This window comes from Notolepis coatsorum (genome assembly GCF_963971535.1).
Source record: "Notolepis coatsorum genome assembly, chromosome: 12".
Taxonomy (NCBI): domain Eukaryota; kingdom Metazoa; phylum Chordata; class Actinopteri; order Aulopiformes; family Paralepididae; genus Notolepis; species Notolepis coatsorum.
In genome coordinates, this window is record NC_140176.1 from 10,474,444 (window position 1) to 10,489,996 (window position 15,553).

At 42.5% G+C, this 15,553-nt stretch overlaps 1 protein-coding gene across 1 annotated transcript in view; it reads left to right on the forward strand.

Annotated features, from left to right (window-relative positions):
• Positions 1-15,553, forward strand: part of LOC311237608 (uncharacterized protein) — a gene marked incomplete at both ends in the record, with an annotated part of 81,782 nt that continues 66,229 nt past the window's right edge. Inside the window, 9 exons of the mRNA XM_084325546.1 lie at positions 1-93; positions 3,164-3,231; positions 6,437-6,630; positions 7,336-7,371; positions 8,668-8,896; positions 10,143-10,267; positions 11,158-11,270; positions 12,384-12,490; positions 14,243-14,379. Coding sequence (XP_084181672.1) covers positions 1-93; positions 3,164-3,231; positions 6,437-6,630; positions 7,336-7,371; positions 8,668-8,896; positions 10,143-10,267; positions 11,158-11,270; positions 12,384-12,490; positions 14,243-14,379 — 1,102 coding nt within the window. The remainder of the gene's footprint in view (positions 94-3,163; positions 3,232-6,436; positions 6,631-7,335; positions 7,372-8,667; positions 8,897-10,142; positions 10,268-11,157; positions 11,271-12,383; positions 12,491-14,242; positions 14,380-15,553) is intronic.

Here is a 15,553-nt window from a genome sequence, read left to right on the forward strand (position 1 = left end):
ATGTTCCGCGTCGCCAACGTGGAGTTCATCCCGGAGTACGGTCAGGCCGAGTCCCCGGAGTTTGTCTCCATGGCGAACAAGATACAGCACGTGGTACGTGTGGACGTCCAGAAGGACAACGGTCGCTATGTATCCCACTGCGGTCATTTACATGTACAAGGAGGTATTCCTCACTTTGCTACGGTTCAGTTAGTTTAGTCGTGGATCAGAGAGAGGAGTCAAACACAGAATTAGAGACTGGAGGCGGGAGGATGCAAAGAGTAACTTTACTGGAGGGATTAGGCGGTTCCAAAAACAGCTCAGTCCAAAGTTCAAACACCAAAGTAAAGTCCAACAGGCAGAGATACAAAAAGATACAAAAAGCTTACAGGCAGTGGAGGACCAGGCAGGCTGATGCAGAAACTGGCAAACTTCAATGACGATCTGGCAAACAACATAGGTGATCTGACTAGTATATATACTAGAGGGACTAATGGTGATCCGACTAGTATATATACTAGAGACTAATGGTGATCTGACTAGTATATATACTAGAGGGACTAATGGTGATCTGACTAGTATATATACTAGAGGGACTAATGGTGATCTGACTAGTATATATACTAGAGGGACTAATGGTGATCTGACTAGTATATATACTAGAGACTAATGGTGATCTGACTAGTATATATACTAGAGAGACTAATGGTGATCTGACTAGTATATATACTAGAGAGACTAATGGTGATCTGACTAGTATATATACTAGAGAGACTAATGGTGATCTGACTAGTATATATACTAGAGGGACTAATGGTGATCTGACTAGTGTATATACTAGAGGGACTAATGGTGATCTGACTAGTATATATACTAGAGGGACTAATGGTGATCTGACTAGTATATATACTAGAGAGACTAGTGGTGATCTGACTAGTGTATATACTAGAGGGACTAATGGTGATCTGACTAGTGTATATACTAGAGGGACTAATGGCGAGGGAACAGGTGCAGATGATCTCTTGATTTCAGGCCAGTGGAAGTGGCAGAGTCTGCGATGACGAAACAGTATATGGCAAAGGCAGGCAGGAAATAAGATAAACAAAGTAATCGGGCAGGATTCATGACCCATTTTAGTTATTCAAACACATCCACAGCAACCGTGACACTTGATGTATCCCCTGCTGGCACGCGTTTAGCCAATGTTAGCCTACGTTAATCTCCCATAGCAACAGATCACTGGTGCCATGAATCTGTTTACATGTGAAAGCTTCCTGTATTATGATGCTAATGTAAAATCTCCTCCTAATGGAGCTCCTAGGTGGATGGCATCCTCACTGTTCACATAGTTAAAGTGGAGTGCCACTCAATTTAAGAAAGTACGTTATGTTATTCATCTGATATATGAGCTACGTAATAATAATACACCTCATTTGTATAGCACCTTTCATGCAAGAATTGCAGCTCAAAGTGCTTCACAGCAGTAAAAAAGATGGGCATAAAATGAGCACAAAATAGGCAGACCAAGAGCAATGCATAACGTGCAGACATAAAATAAGTATAGAGTAAAATAGAGATAAAATAGAATAGACAGAGTAAACGTTGGGAGGTATACCGAATAGGAAGGTACATAGCAGTGCCAAGGATCCATGCAAAGGTATATATTTTTACTATCCCATCATCACCATTTGAATAAAAAAAAAAAACACCATGACAACTGTATTCCAACATAAGTAAGTATGTAAAAGAATATCACAAAACCCACATTGTAATTTGCACTGGAAAACGAAATACTGTTACACCGTCAAAACTATAAGACAACATATTTGATGTGATATTTTGGCCACATCTCTCAGCCCTAAAATGTGAACAATCCTCTCCCAAAGCCAGAAACCAGGGAACACCATCAGGTGTAAAGGTCTGGAGCTGCTCCATAGACGATGAATAGGCCCATATCATTTGTGGGTAGCAGCTTTTATCCAAATCGCTTTACAACTAATGCCTCACATTCACCCAGTCACTCACACACTCACACACCGATGGTGGAGGCGACCATGCAAGGTGCCAACCTGCTCATCGGGAGCAATTATGGGTTGAGCGTCTTGCTCAAGGACACTTCGACATGCTGCCAGGGGGGATGTACATGTCGAAATACTTCATAAAGGTCAGTGAAGTCCACGACCACAACACCAGAGGGAGCTCCACAAATCATGTTCAACCCAGATTAGGCTCAAACAAGGGACTAAACACGTTTCGCAATTATGCCACATCAATGTGGAACGCCCTACCCAAAGCTGTAAAGGAACGTGAATCCCTACCCACTTTCAAAACCGCTCTAAAAAAGCACCTACGGGAGGCCGCAATTCTAAACTGGCCCCGGTAAATGTCCAAACACCCCCCTCCCAACCCCCCCAATGTATAGTTCCCCCCAACCCCCCCCAATGTACAGTTTCCTCCCCCTCAAATGTATATATTCTCTTTTAGAAACTCTGTAAATAAACATTACTGTATCATGTATATATTGTATGTGATAAATGTCTGGATGTAACGGTACTGTATATCTGTGTATGTCATAAATGTTATGAATTGAAAATGGGGGACCCTGATGTAAACAAGACTAAAGTCTTTCTCTGGTCTGCATCCCCTTAACAATTGTGTGTATTGAGCCGTACTGTATTGTACCCATTCTGCAATCTGTTAATAAAGTGTTCAATCAATCAATCAATCAAGCTGGAATTGAACCAGGAACCTTCAGATTATCAGACGACCGCTCTTCCTCCTGAGCCACTGTCGCCCCCCCAAATTAGCTATAATTATTCTACTGTAGTGTTGTGTTCCTACTTTGTACCTGATGACATCACGCATTTGAGTGTCAGCTCTGGTTTCGAGGGTTTTTAGGAGAGAATTGTTCATGTTCATACATATTGATTGCGCTGTCCTAGACCATAGCTGATGCTTTTTTAATGCTGATTATTATATTTTGTATTATTTGTATGTTTATACAAAAGGTAGAAATGCTGATTATTACATGTTTAAAGAGCATTATTTTGTATGTTTATACGAAAGATAAAATGCTGTTTGTTAAATCTTATGTTGGAGAGCATTGGTTTGTGTGTGTGTACTGTATACACAAGGTGGAAAGGAGGCGTTGCACTCTGACTGTAATGTTGTTTCTTTGTCACAGGTGACTAATGTATATAGAATGTCGTCGGTGGGCAGACTCTACAAGCAAGCTGTCATATCAGACCTCAGGTACATCAGCTGTCATATCAGACCTCAGGTCAGCTGTTATATCAGACCTCAGGTACATCAGCTGTTATATCAGACGTCAGGTCAGCTGTTATATCAGACCTCAGGTCAGCTGTTATATCAGACCTCAGGTACATCAGCTGTTATATCAGACCTCAGGTACATCAGCTGTTATATCAGACCTCAGGTCAGCTGTTATATCAGACCTCAGGTACACCAGCTGTTATATCAGACCTCAGGTACATCAGCTGTTATATCAGACCTCAGGTACATCAGCTGTTATATCAGACCTCAGGTCAGCTGTTATATCAGACCTCAGGTCAGCTGTTATATCAGACCTCAGGTACATCAGCTGTTATATCAGACCTCAGGTACATCAGCTGTTATATCAGACCTCAGGTCAGCTGTTATATCAGACCTCAGGTACATCAGCTGTTATATCAGACCTCAGGTACATCAGCTGTTATATCAGACCTCAGGTCAGCTGTTATATCAGACCTCAGGTACATCAGCTGTTATATCAGACCTCAGGTACATCAGCTGTTATATCAGACCTCAGGTCAGCTGTTATATCAGACCTCAGGTACATCAGCTGTTATATCAGACCTCAGGTACATCAGCTGTTATATCAGACCTCAGGTCAGCTGTTATATCAGACCTCAGGTACATCAGCTGTTATATCAGACCTCAGGTACATCAGCTGTTATATCAGACCTCAGGTACATCAGCTGTCATATCAGACCTCAGGTCAGCTGTTATATCAGACCTCAGGTCAGCTGTTATATCAGACCTCCGGTACATCAGCTGTTATATCAGACCTCAGGTCAGCTGTTATATCAGACCTCAGGTACATCAGCTGTTATATCAGACCTCAGGTCAGCTGTTATATCAGACCTCGGGTACATCAGCTGTTATATCAGACGTCAGGTCAGCTGTTATATCAGACCTCAGGTCAGCTGTTATATCAGACCTCAGGTCAGCTGTTATATCAGACCTCCGGTACATCAGCTGTTATATCAGACCTCAGGTCAGCTGTTATATCAGACCTCAGGTCAGCTGTTATATCAGACCTCAGGTCAGCTGTTATATCAGACCTCAGGTCAGCTGTTATATCAGACCTCAGGTCAGCTGTTATATCAGACCTCAGGTACATCAGCTGTTATATCAGACCTCAGGTCAGCTGTTATATCAGACCTCAGGTACATCAGCTGTTATATCAGACCTCAGGTCAGCTGTTATATCAGACCTCAGGTCAGCTGTTATATCAGACCTCAGGTACATCAGCTGTTATATCAGACCTCAGGTCAGCTGTTATATCAGACCTCAGGTCAGCTGTTATATCAGACCTCAGGTCAGCTGTTATATCAGACCTCAGGTCAGCTGTTATATCAGACCTCAGGTCAGCTGTTATATCAGACCTCAGGTCAGCTGTTATATCAGACCTCAGGTACATCAGCTGTTATATCAGACCTCAGGTCAGCTGTTATATCAGACCTCAGGTCAGCTGTTATATCAGACCTCAGGTACATCAGCTGTTATATCAGACCTCAGGTCAGCTGTTATATCAGACCTCAGGTCAGCTGTTATATCAGACCTCAGGTACATCAGCTGTTATATCAGACCTCAGGTCAGCTGTTATATCAGACCTCAGGTCAGCTGTTATATCAGACCTCAGGTCAGCTGTTATATCAGACCTCAGGTCAGCTGTTATATCAGACCTCAGGTCCCATCAGCTGTTATATCAGACCTCAGGTCAGCTGTTATATCAGACCTCAGGTCAGCTGTTATATCAGACCTCAGGTCCCATCAGCTGTTATATCAGACCACAGGTCAGCTGTTATATCAGACCTCAGGTACATCAGCTGTTATATCAGACCTCAGGTCAGCTGTTATATCAGACCTCAGGTCCCATCAGCTAGCAATGATGTCATAATGAACCATGGAAACAGTCAGAAGTAAGCTGGATAATAATACTGTAGCAACGTGGGTGCTACGCCCGACCTTTTGAGTTCGGACCAACTCAATACTCTGAGACATATTTGATATGAAGCTTGAATAGCGCTTTATTGTTCCAGAGACACGCAAGACTTTTAACGGAGCGTTTCTGACAGAACTGATATCAAATGGCAACAAAAACGTCCCGATGTCTGTCCAACCAACGACAGCGAATTACCTTGTTTTCAGATTGGCACCCAGATTGGTTCCCAGTAAAACAAAGAATACATTTCAAGATCCTCGTGTTCATTTACACAAAGCCCTAAACGGTCTCGCCCCAGCTTACATAAAGGAACTCCTGGTCCAGTCAGCCAGCTCCAGATCCCTCAGATCAAACAGTGAAATCTGCCTTAACCCTTTCACTGCCACACGATAGCCGGTTAACTTTCACTGTGACGATACAGAAGGTTAGCAAATGCGGAGCTAATGATGCTAATGATGGAGCATCGCCGTCGGTTGTGTGACAGTAAAGGGCTAACCTTCTGTCGTGTGGCAGTGAAAGGGTTAAAATCCCACACTCAAGACTGGTGACGAAGGGAAACCGGGCATTCGCAGTCGCAGCGCCGACACTCTGGAACAAGCTCCCACCAAACATAAAGTCTGCAAGCACTCTACGCACTTTTAAGGCCATGCTCAAAATAGAATAGAATAGAATATAAATACTTTATTCATCCCGAGGGAAATTTGGCACTACAAATCACTCACGGTAAACAGTAAACATTTAGGGAGACAAAAACAAAAGTCACAAATAAGAATAAAAATAAGAATAAATAGAAAATCCACCTTTTTGCCATAAAAAAAATCCTTGAGCTAGTTTTTGTGTTGTAGTATGACAGGTGTATTATGTCCCTCTGTTCTCTATCTGCCGTAGCTATTGGTTGAGGGGCGCAATATAAATAATTGTATCATATCATGTAATTATGAAGTTCTACATTGGGCTTTGAATGGATCATCATCATGCCATGTAGTCACAACAGGGATAACCTTGTAAACTTAGAATTTATGGTAGAAATTGGAATATAGAGGAGGTCTATTTTACTCCAAACATGACCAACATAAACAAAACCTTTTTCCAGTCAAAACAACAAATAAAAACGTACACTTCTGTATGTTCTGTCTCCCCCAGTACCAATGATAAGGGTGGTGTTCTGTCTGTCCCCCCCCCCCAGTACCAACGATAAGGGTGGTGTTCTGTCCTGTTCTCCCCCCCCAGTACCAACGATAAGGGTGGTGTTCTGGTGCACTTCTGGATGGTGTTCGTGGTGCCTCGCCTGAAGAGCCCCGCGGTGTGTGAGGAGTGTATAGGAGCCATCCTCCGAGACTCTGTGCTCACCAGCCTGAAGAACCGCTCCTCGGTGGGCTACCTGCTGGGCCTGCCGGTGGACATAGACTCCATACTGGTCAACGGTGTGTGTGTGTGCGTGTGTGTGTTCTTGATCTAACTATACAATTGGGGACACAGCAACACTTTTTAACTGCTGCTGTGACCCACTGTGACGCACTGTCACCTCCATTTATATGTAAATAATACTGATCGGATTGTGCAATGTTACTCACTGTGCCTTGTATATATTATATTGATCTATTTTTACCTTATTTTCTAGCACTCGCTTGTATTTAAATATGTTTAAGTTAAGTATTGTGTGATTTTGTGTGAAGGGCGGACTAGCAAAGTAAGAATTTCATTGTATGGCAAACTGTCTGTTTCACTGTGCACATTTTATTTTATTTTATTTTATTAGGGATCCCCATTAGCTGGTGCGATAGCAACCAGCTAGTCTTCCTGGGGTCCACACACAAAAAAACATACAAAAACAATCACTATTGCAAAAACCAAATTATTAAAAGCCAGTACACACAATGCATAATGAAACTACTGTAACAATTAAGATAGCTAAAATTACATTAGTGTAAAACAAAAACAAGTGATAAGCATCCCGTATATATTAAGGTTGGAGGCTAGGAAATAAGTCAATGCAATGTCCCCAATTTTGGCCTAAGTAAACATGAGCGTGTGTGTGCTCATTTTGTGTGCATGTACTTGTGTGTGTTTGAACATCCCAAGTGAATGTAAACTCATACAGTAGAGTAATCGTCTGTTATCTTCCTCAGCTGCTCAGCGCTCAGATTATACATCAACTGCAGCAGGTGAGTTACTGTACTTACAACAAAGGGTGATGAGAGTTGTGTACGTTAATGTGAGTTGTGTACATTAATGAGAGTTGTGTACGTTAATGAGAGTTGTGTACATTAATGAGAGTTGTGTACATACAGTAGAGTTCCTTCCTCACGTCAGTGGGGGTCGAGCTCCTCTCTGTACAGGCTGACTGTGAGGCTCACTGAAATCTACTCTGTGTCGCACCGTGGAGCACGTTTCAGTGAGCGTCAGCTTGTACAGACAGGAGCTCGACCCCATTGATTGTGCTTTGGTTTGTGGCCAAGTAGCTAGTATGAGGAACAGCATGGATTGCGCTGAGAGAGGACTCAAAGGACACCAATCAACATAATTGGTGCAGTAAGCAGCAAGTCAAGTCAAGTGTTCCTTTATTAATCATCTTGGGGAAAGGCAGGTGTCATAGCAGCATGGGGGAGGGGGGGGGGGGGGTACAGGCAGAATAAGTAATAATAGCAATAGTAAATAGTAGCAAAAATCTTTGAATTATCCCTTTTAATGTTGCTGAATGAGAGAGAAGATGTATAAACCTATGTACCTGTGGACCAGAGTTAGGGACAATTCACTTTTAATTCAATCAATTCAAAATGTAAACTGAAATGGCCATTTATCCTGCTGACATTGTGCCAAAACCTCTTAAAAAATTTAGAATTAGAAAGAAAATCCACTTCCTGAATGAATTGATTTGAAAGAAAATCCACTTCCCAAATTAATTGATTTGAAAGAAAATTAACTTCGTAAATGAATAGATTTGAAAGAAAATCCACTTCCTGAATTAATTGATTTGAAAGAAAATCAACTTCCTAAATTAATTGATTTGAAAGAAAATCCGCTTCCTAAATTAATTGATTTGTACCGTCTCCTCTGTGTCTCCTCCTCTGTGTCTCCTCTGTGTCTCCTCTGTGTCTCCTCCTCCTCTGTCTCCTCCTCCTCTGTGTCTCCTCCTCTGTGTCTCCTCCTTTGTGTCTCCTCCTCTGTGTCTCCTCCTCTGTGTCTCCTCCTTTGTGTCTCCTCCTCTGTCTCCTCCTCCTCTGTGTCTCCTCCTCCTCTGTGTCTCCTCCTCCTCCTCTGTGTCTCCCCCTCCTCTGTCTCCTCCTCCTCCTCCTCCTCCTCCGTGTCTCCTCCTCCTCCTCCTCCTCCTCCTCCTCCTCCTCTGTGTCTCCTCCTCCTCCTCCTCCTCTGTGTCTCCTCCTCCTCCTCCTCCTCCTCTGTGTCTCCTCCTCCTCCTCTGTGTCTCCTCCTCCTCCTCCTCCTCCTCCGTGTCTCCTCAGGATCCCAGTGCGTGGACAAGCTGTACACCAACCGGCCCGGGGCCAAGGTCCCCCTGAACGTCTACTCCACGTGGGGCGGCGTCAGCTGTCACGTCAAGCTCACCTCCGCCGCGGGCTCCCTCATCCGGCTGACCATCACCTCATTCCTCATAGAGCCCAGCGACTGTGTGAGCGACGGGCTCACCGTGTACGACGCCCTGCTGCCCATGAGGGGGCGCACTCTCCATAGGTGAGTCCCTGTAGGTAGAGCTGGACTCAAAGGCTGTGATCTATATGAATACTTTGGGGGGGCTATTATTGTATATTCTTCCTGCGCTGAATAAGCAGCATACTCCCCCCCTGCCTCAGTGATGGTCAATCAACTCAGCTGGTTACTAGCCTGTGGTTTGTACAATGTCGTTGTTTTTTTGTTTGCTTTTGACTCCGTTATGGATTACTATATTAAATATGTTTTAGTTACTGTGTTGTGTGTGCACAAACCTCCTCCCTCCCTCTACCTCCTCTCTGTCTCTCTCTCTCTCTCGCTCTCGCTCGCTCGCTATCTGTGCGTCCCCCCTTTTACCTGAAGCATTATACTGATTTAACATGCTTGGATTGGTTATACAATGCTGTCTTCCACACAGCTTTCACTAGTTAAATCAGCTTATTACTTTGATACAAAGCAACAGACAGTTGCTTGCAATATAACATTGAGGTTTTATGTCTTTTTAAAATAAAGCAGAGTTAGGAACGGGAAGTATGGTCAAACGATTGCTTTCCTGTTCCTAACTCAACATAATTTATGTTTTTCTTATTTTTGACATTGTAACAATATTTGATGGCATTTGTTTTTTCCACTATAGTATAGGTGTGTGAGCCAGTATCCAGCCCCACACACACAGTATTCTGAAGTGTGCGTGTCCCTGTCCTGTACAGTGTGTGTGTGAGCCAGTATCCAGCCCCACACACACAGTATTCTGAAGTGTGCGTGTCCCTGTCCTGTACAGTGTGTGTGTGAGCCAGTATCCAGCCCTACACACACAGTATTCTGAAGTGTTTGTGTCTCTCTCCTGTACAGGGTGTGTGAGCCAGTATCCAGCCCCACACACACAGTATTCTGAAGTGTTTGTGTCTCTCTCCTGTACAGGGTGTGTGAGCCAGTATCCAGCCCTACACACACAGTATTCTGAAGTGTGTGTGTCTCTCTCCTGTACAGGGTGTGTGAGCCAGTATCCAGCCCTACACACACAGTATTCTGAAGTGTGTGTGTCCCTCTCCTGTACAGTGTGTGTGTGAGCCAGTATCCAGCCCTACACACACAGTATTCTGAAGTGTGTGTGTCCCTCTCCTGTACAGGGTGTGTGAGCCAGTATCCAGCCCTACACACACAGTATTCTGAAGTGTGTGTGTCCCTGTCCTGTACAGGGTGTGTGTGAGCCAGTATCCAGCCCTACACACACAGTATTCTGAAGTGTGTGTGTCCCTGTCCTGTACAGGGTGTGTGAGCCAGTGTCCAGCCCCCTCTCTCTGGTGTCCACCTCCAACGTCATGCTGCTCGCCTTCAAGATGACCGACAACAACAAGAGCTTCAGAGGATACTTCCAGGCCATCTCCAAGGACAGTAAGATATTTATTATACCTACTGTACCTATATACTGTATACCTGTATAACTATTAACTATAGCGCCGTATCTATCTATTACCTTTTGAACATCCGTTCATTGGGGTGTGTTTATTATCGGCCCAATACGGATTGTGCTTTTTAAAGCCCTTATCTGCCCATTATCTGGTGACATAATTGTATCAGTGAGTGTATCCCTAAAGCTCAGTGATGGTGTCTCTCTTAGTGTTGTATAATGAATGTTGACTGTGTCTCTCTTAGTGTTGTATAATGAATGTTGATGGTGTCTCTCTCTTAGTGTTGTATAATGAATGTTGATGGTGTCTCTCTTAGTGTTGTATAATGAATGTTGATGGTCTCTCTTAGTGTTGTATAATGAATGTTGATGGTGTCTCTCTTAGTGTTGTATAATGAATGTTGATGGTGTCTCTCTTAGTGTTGTATAATGAATGTTGACGGTATCTCTCTTAGTGTTGTATAATGAATGTTGATGGTGTCTCTCTTAGTGTTGTGTAATGAATGTTGACGTGTCTCTCTTAGTGTTGTGTAATGAATGTTGACGGTGTCTCTCTTAGTGTTGTATAATGAATGTTGACGGTATCTCTCTTAGTGTTGTATAATGAATGTTGATGGTGTCTCTCTTAGTGTTGTATAATGAATGTTGATGGTGTCTCTCTTAGTGTTGTGTAATGAATGTTGACGGTGTCTCTCTTAGTGTTGTGTAATGAATGTTGACGGTGTCTCTCTTAGTGTTGTGTAATGAATGTTGACGGTGTCTCTCTTAGTGTTGTGTAATGAATGTTGACGGTGTCTCTCTTAGTGTTGTATAATGAATGTTGATGGTGTCTCTCTTAGTGTTGTATAATGAATGTTGATGGTGTCTCTCTTAGTGTGTGTGTCTCACATTGAGACCCAGGCAGAGGCTGGATACTCGGGTCAGATCTTCAGCCCCTTTCACCCCAGTCTGCTGCCCCCTCAGTGCTCCTGCACCTGGAGGTTTCAGGTAACACACACACGCACACACACACACACACACACACACACACACACACACACACACACACACATACACACACACATACCCACTTACAACCATATGCAACCATATAGGGGAGTAACGATGCATCGATCCTATGTGACGATTCAACTGCATCGATTTGAAAATGTTAGAATCGATAATAATCGGGAAGAAAAAATATTTTTGTGTGTATTGTTTTTATTGACCTATAGTCCATTCATGCTGAGTGAATCAGTTCCCCCAGCCACATTTGTGTATTCAACATTTTTTGGGGAATTAACTGATAGAAAATTAATCGAATCGAATCGTGGTCAAATGAAGAGATTTCATGATGCATTGAATCGTTGCCTGAAGAATCGCAATCGAATCTAATCGTTGTGAGGTCGAATCGTTACACCCCTACAACAATAATAATTCATTTTATTTATATAGTGCTTCTCAATGACCCGAAGTCATTGGTACAACCATACCATACATGCATACCACGATGTGTGTTATTTGAAATGCATGTTTCAAGTAACACACACATGCACACACACACATGTGCACACATACACGCACACAGACACACACAGAAATGTCCTCGTTTGTTAGTGTGTCCTGATTTTGTGAGTGTGTGTAGTCTTGAAACTGTCCTGATTTTGTGAGTGTGTGTAGTCTTGAAACTGTCCTAATTTTGTGAGTGTGTGTAGTCTTGAAACTGTCCTGATTTTGTGAGTGTGTGTAGTCTTGAAACTGTCCTGATTTTGTGAGTGTGTGTAGTCTTGAAACTGTCCTGATTTTGTGAGTGTGTGTAGTCTTGAAACTGTCCTGATTTTGTGAGTGTGTGTAGTCTTGAAACTGTCCTGATTTTGTGAGTGTGTGTAGTCTTGAAACTGTCCTGATTTTGTGAGTGTGTGTAGTCTTGAAACTGTCCTGATTTTGTGAGTGTGTGTAGTCTTGAAACTGTCCTGATTTTGTGAGTGTGTGTAGTCTCTTCACATAAACGAGTGCACATCAGTGCTACCATCCCATCCGTACCACAGACGTGTGTACTGTGTGTGTGAACTTGTTGGAGCAGCTTTTCTTCACTGTGGTCTGCTTGTGTTTTGGCTCCAGACCCCTAACCCTGCTTTAGGGGTCGCTCTGAAGTTTCACAACTATGTGTTAAAACCAAAGGACATGAAGGGATGTGAACACGGATGGTGGAAAGTCAATGAGATCATGTAAGTGTGTCTGTGTGCACTCGTTTCATTACATGTCAAACCTTTATTATTTTTTTGTATCCACTTTTTCTCCTCCTGTTTTTCTGTATTTTCCTCCCATCCCAATTTAGTCGTTATGCCAATTCCCCCCTCCCCTTCCTGGTTGTTGCTCGCATGTGCCACCCACTGGTCGGTCTAGGGAGCCCGGAAGTCTATCACATGCTTCCTCCGATACATAGGAGACAGCCAGCAGCCTCTTTTCACCTGGCAGCGTGGACTCTCATTGGTGAAGTGTAACGCGTGGGAGGGTCACACTACCTTCACCATTTCCCTCCCTCGCTGTGCAGGCGCCCTGACCGACCTGTAGGAGTCGCTGTTTACAACGACCAGGATACTACCCCACCGGCTTCCCTCCCGCTGACACCGCCAATTGTGTCAGTATGACGGCCGGCCCAAGCCGGAGGCAACGCTGACAGCCGGATTCGATCCCGGTGTCTCTTGCGGTGGTGACGAGCGCTTAGTCCGCTGCGCCACCCAGCCGCCTATGTCAAACCTTTATTCAAACTCGAAGGGCAACTGAGGGTTCCCTCATTTACAGTCACGTCGAGTGTACATACAGGAATAAGCAAAAGAAAAAGCATATAAAATAACAATATGACAACAAGACGAGGCAAAAAGCAAAGGATCAAGTCAAGTCAAGTCAAGAGATTTATTTGTCACGGCATACAAGTATACAATGAAATGCGGGTGGTCTTGCCCGCAACGATGTGCAAATAACATATAATAGAATCAACATTGTGCAATAAACAATAAACAATAAGCAATAAGCAATAAACAAGTAACATGTTAGGGCATATCGGTATATGTACATAAGTTATTTACAGAGCATGGAGGACATACTAGGTCCTTTGGTAGTGTCTTCCTGTACATGCTAATTTATACAATCTCCGGTTATACTATACTATTTTTAAAGTGACCTTTCCTTAGTGGCCATAAGTGTGGGCGTGTGCAGCATTATTATAACAAATCAATTAAAACACGTACAACTTTATTGACAAAGGTAGAATCTCAAGCTTTAACGACCAGCCAGTCACTAGAACTAGAAGTGTTTACAGGGCGATTAAATCTGGCACCTTGATACTAATTTACAAAGTAACAAGACAATATCTCAAGTCAATGTAATATAGTTACGTATCACGATACATAATATCATCTCATTGCACCTCATTGCACCTCACCACCACAAGGTGGCACCACAAGCTAAGCTATACCTCACCATTTATACACTGTACTGTACCTGCACTGTATATACTGTACGTACTGTATATTGAATTTTGTTGTTTACACTTGTTTACGTACTTGACTTTCTATTTTATACTTATATTATACTTATTTTATACTATCTTGTTATTATCTAGCACACTCTCAGGAGCAAAACAGAAAGAAGCATTTCATGCAAAGTATTCTGTTTCTGTATGACAACTAATAAAGAAACTTGAAACTTGAAACTTGAATACTGTAAAAGTAGTGAGGGGGATCAATTTGTCCATTTTCAAAGTCTTTTGCATCTCGTTCCAACTGCTGCGAGCAGCAAATTGGAAGGAGGGTCGACAAAAGGAAGTGTTGACACAGGGAACATCTAGCGAGATATGGTGAGCAGCTCTGGTGTTACAGGGAGTAGATGACAGGTGTATCACATGAGGAGGGGGGTCAGAGCAAGGAGGGTTTTTATAAACGAGCGTTAGCCAATGAAGTTCTGGTTTCCCGGTGTAGATTCTGCGGCAGCTACGTGGGCCACTCCACCGTGTTCCGTATCGCCGACGACGACCCCGACGTGGAGTTCCGCTGCAGCTCCCGCGGCGCCGCGCAGCCGTTCCAGGCCGCGTACAGCAGCTACAACATCAGCCAGCGTAAGACCAGAGGCCGCGTGGTGGTGACCTGTGTACGGTCTGCCTGCCCGGCAACTCGCCCGGTGGAGGACGATGAAGCGTTTCAGTCATTTTAGTTCAGAATTTTAGAAAGTTATTAGTTATTAGTTTGTTACGGTTCATAAATAGAAATAGTGGATTAAACTAAAAAAAAAGGATGCTCGATATTGGCTTTTTTACCGATACCGATATACCGATATTGTCCAACTCTTAATTTCCGATACCGATATCAACCAATACCGATATATGCAGGGTTTAAAAAAACTGAATAATTTCAGGTAATTAACATTACATATGTCTTGTTGTGGAATTAACACAACATTATGCATACTTTTTACAATAAATAAAATCAGAATTTGTTCTTACTTGCTTGCGTGGGTAAATAAATGTTATAGAAATGTAAAAAATAAATAAAATCTCATTTAAAAAATAAAATAAAATTTGAAAACCGATACTGATATTTTCCGATATCACATTTGAATGCCAATATCGGCCGATAATATTGGTAGGCCAATAATATCGGACATCCCGTAAAAATGTATTATTCTAATATTGAAATTCTATACATAGAAATGTATTAGATTTATATAAGTGAATATATATATAGGTGTATTTTAAACATAAAAGCAAGGAACATAAACAATGCTATTTGTAAGATTTGCAATTGTTTGCAATGAGGACCATGTTGTTGACTCAACCACGTTAGAATTACATGGCATAAGAATAGAATGGTAATGGTTAAGTTTGGTAAAGTGAGGCTCATTTAGACTCGACCATTAAATTACATGCTTAATCCACGTAATTTGTATACAATTAGGTCTACACTGAAAATCTTACAAATATCCTATAAATACCTTTAAAATAAATTTGTTTTTTGTTTGACTATTTTACATAACCACCTCCCTTGTCTTTTGGCTTCTACACTTCTCTCTCTCAACTTTGATCCGAACAAATATTGATCCCTGGCTTCTTGTTCTCTCTGTATTGATTGATAACTTTATTAGAGGGAACCTTCGTTAGCCACCACACATGCAGATAATAATGATGATGACATGTAAAAACAAACATTACTCTCAAAACATGATTAACTTCAGAAGTATTTTGATTGTATTGATTAAGTATTGATTGACTAACCAATGCGTTGGCAATATATACT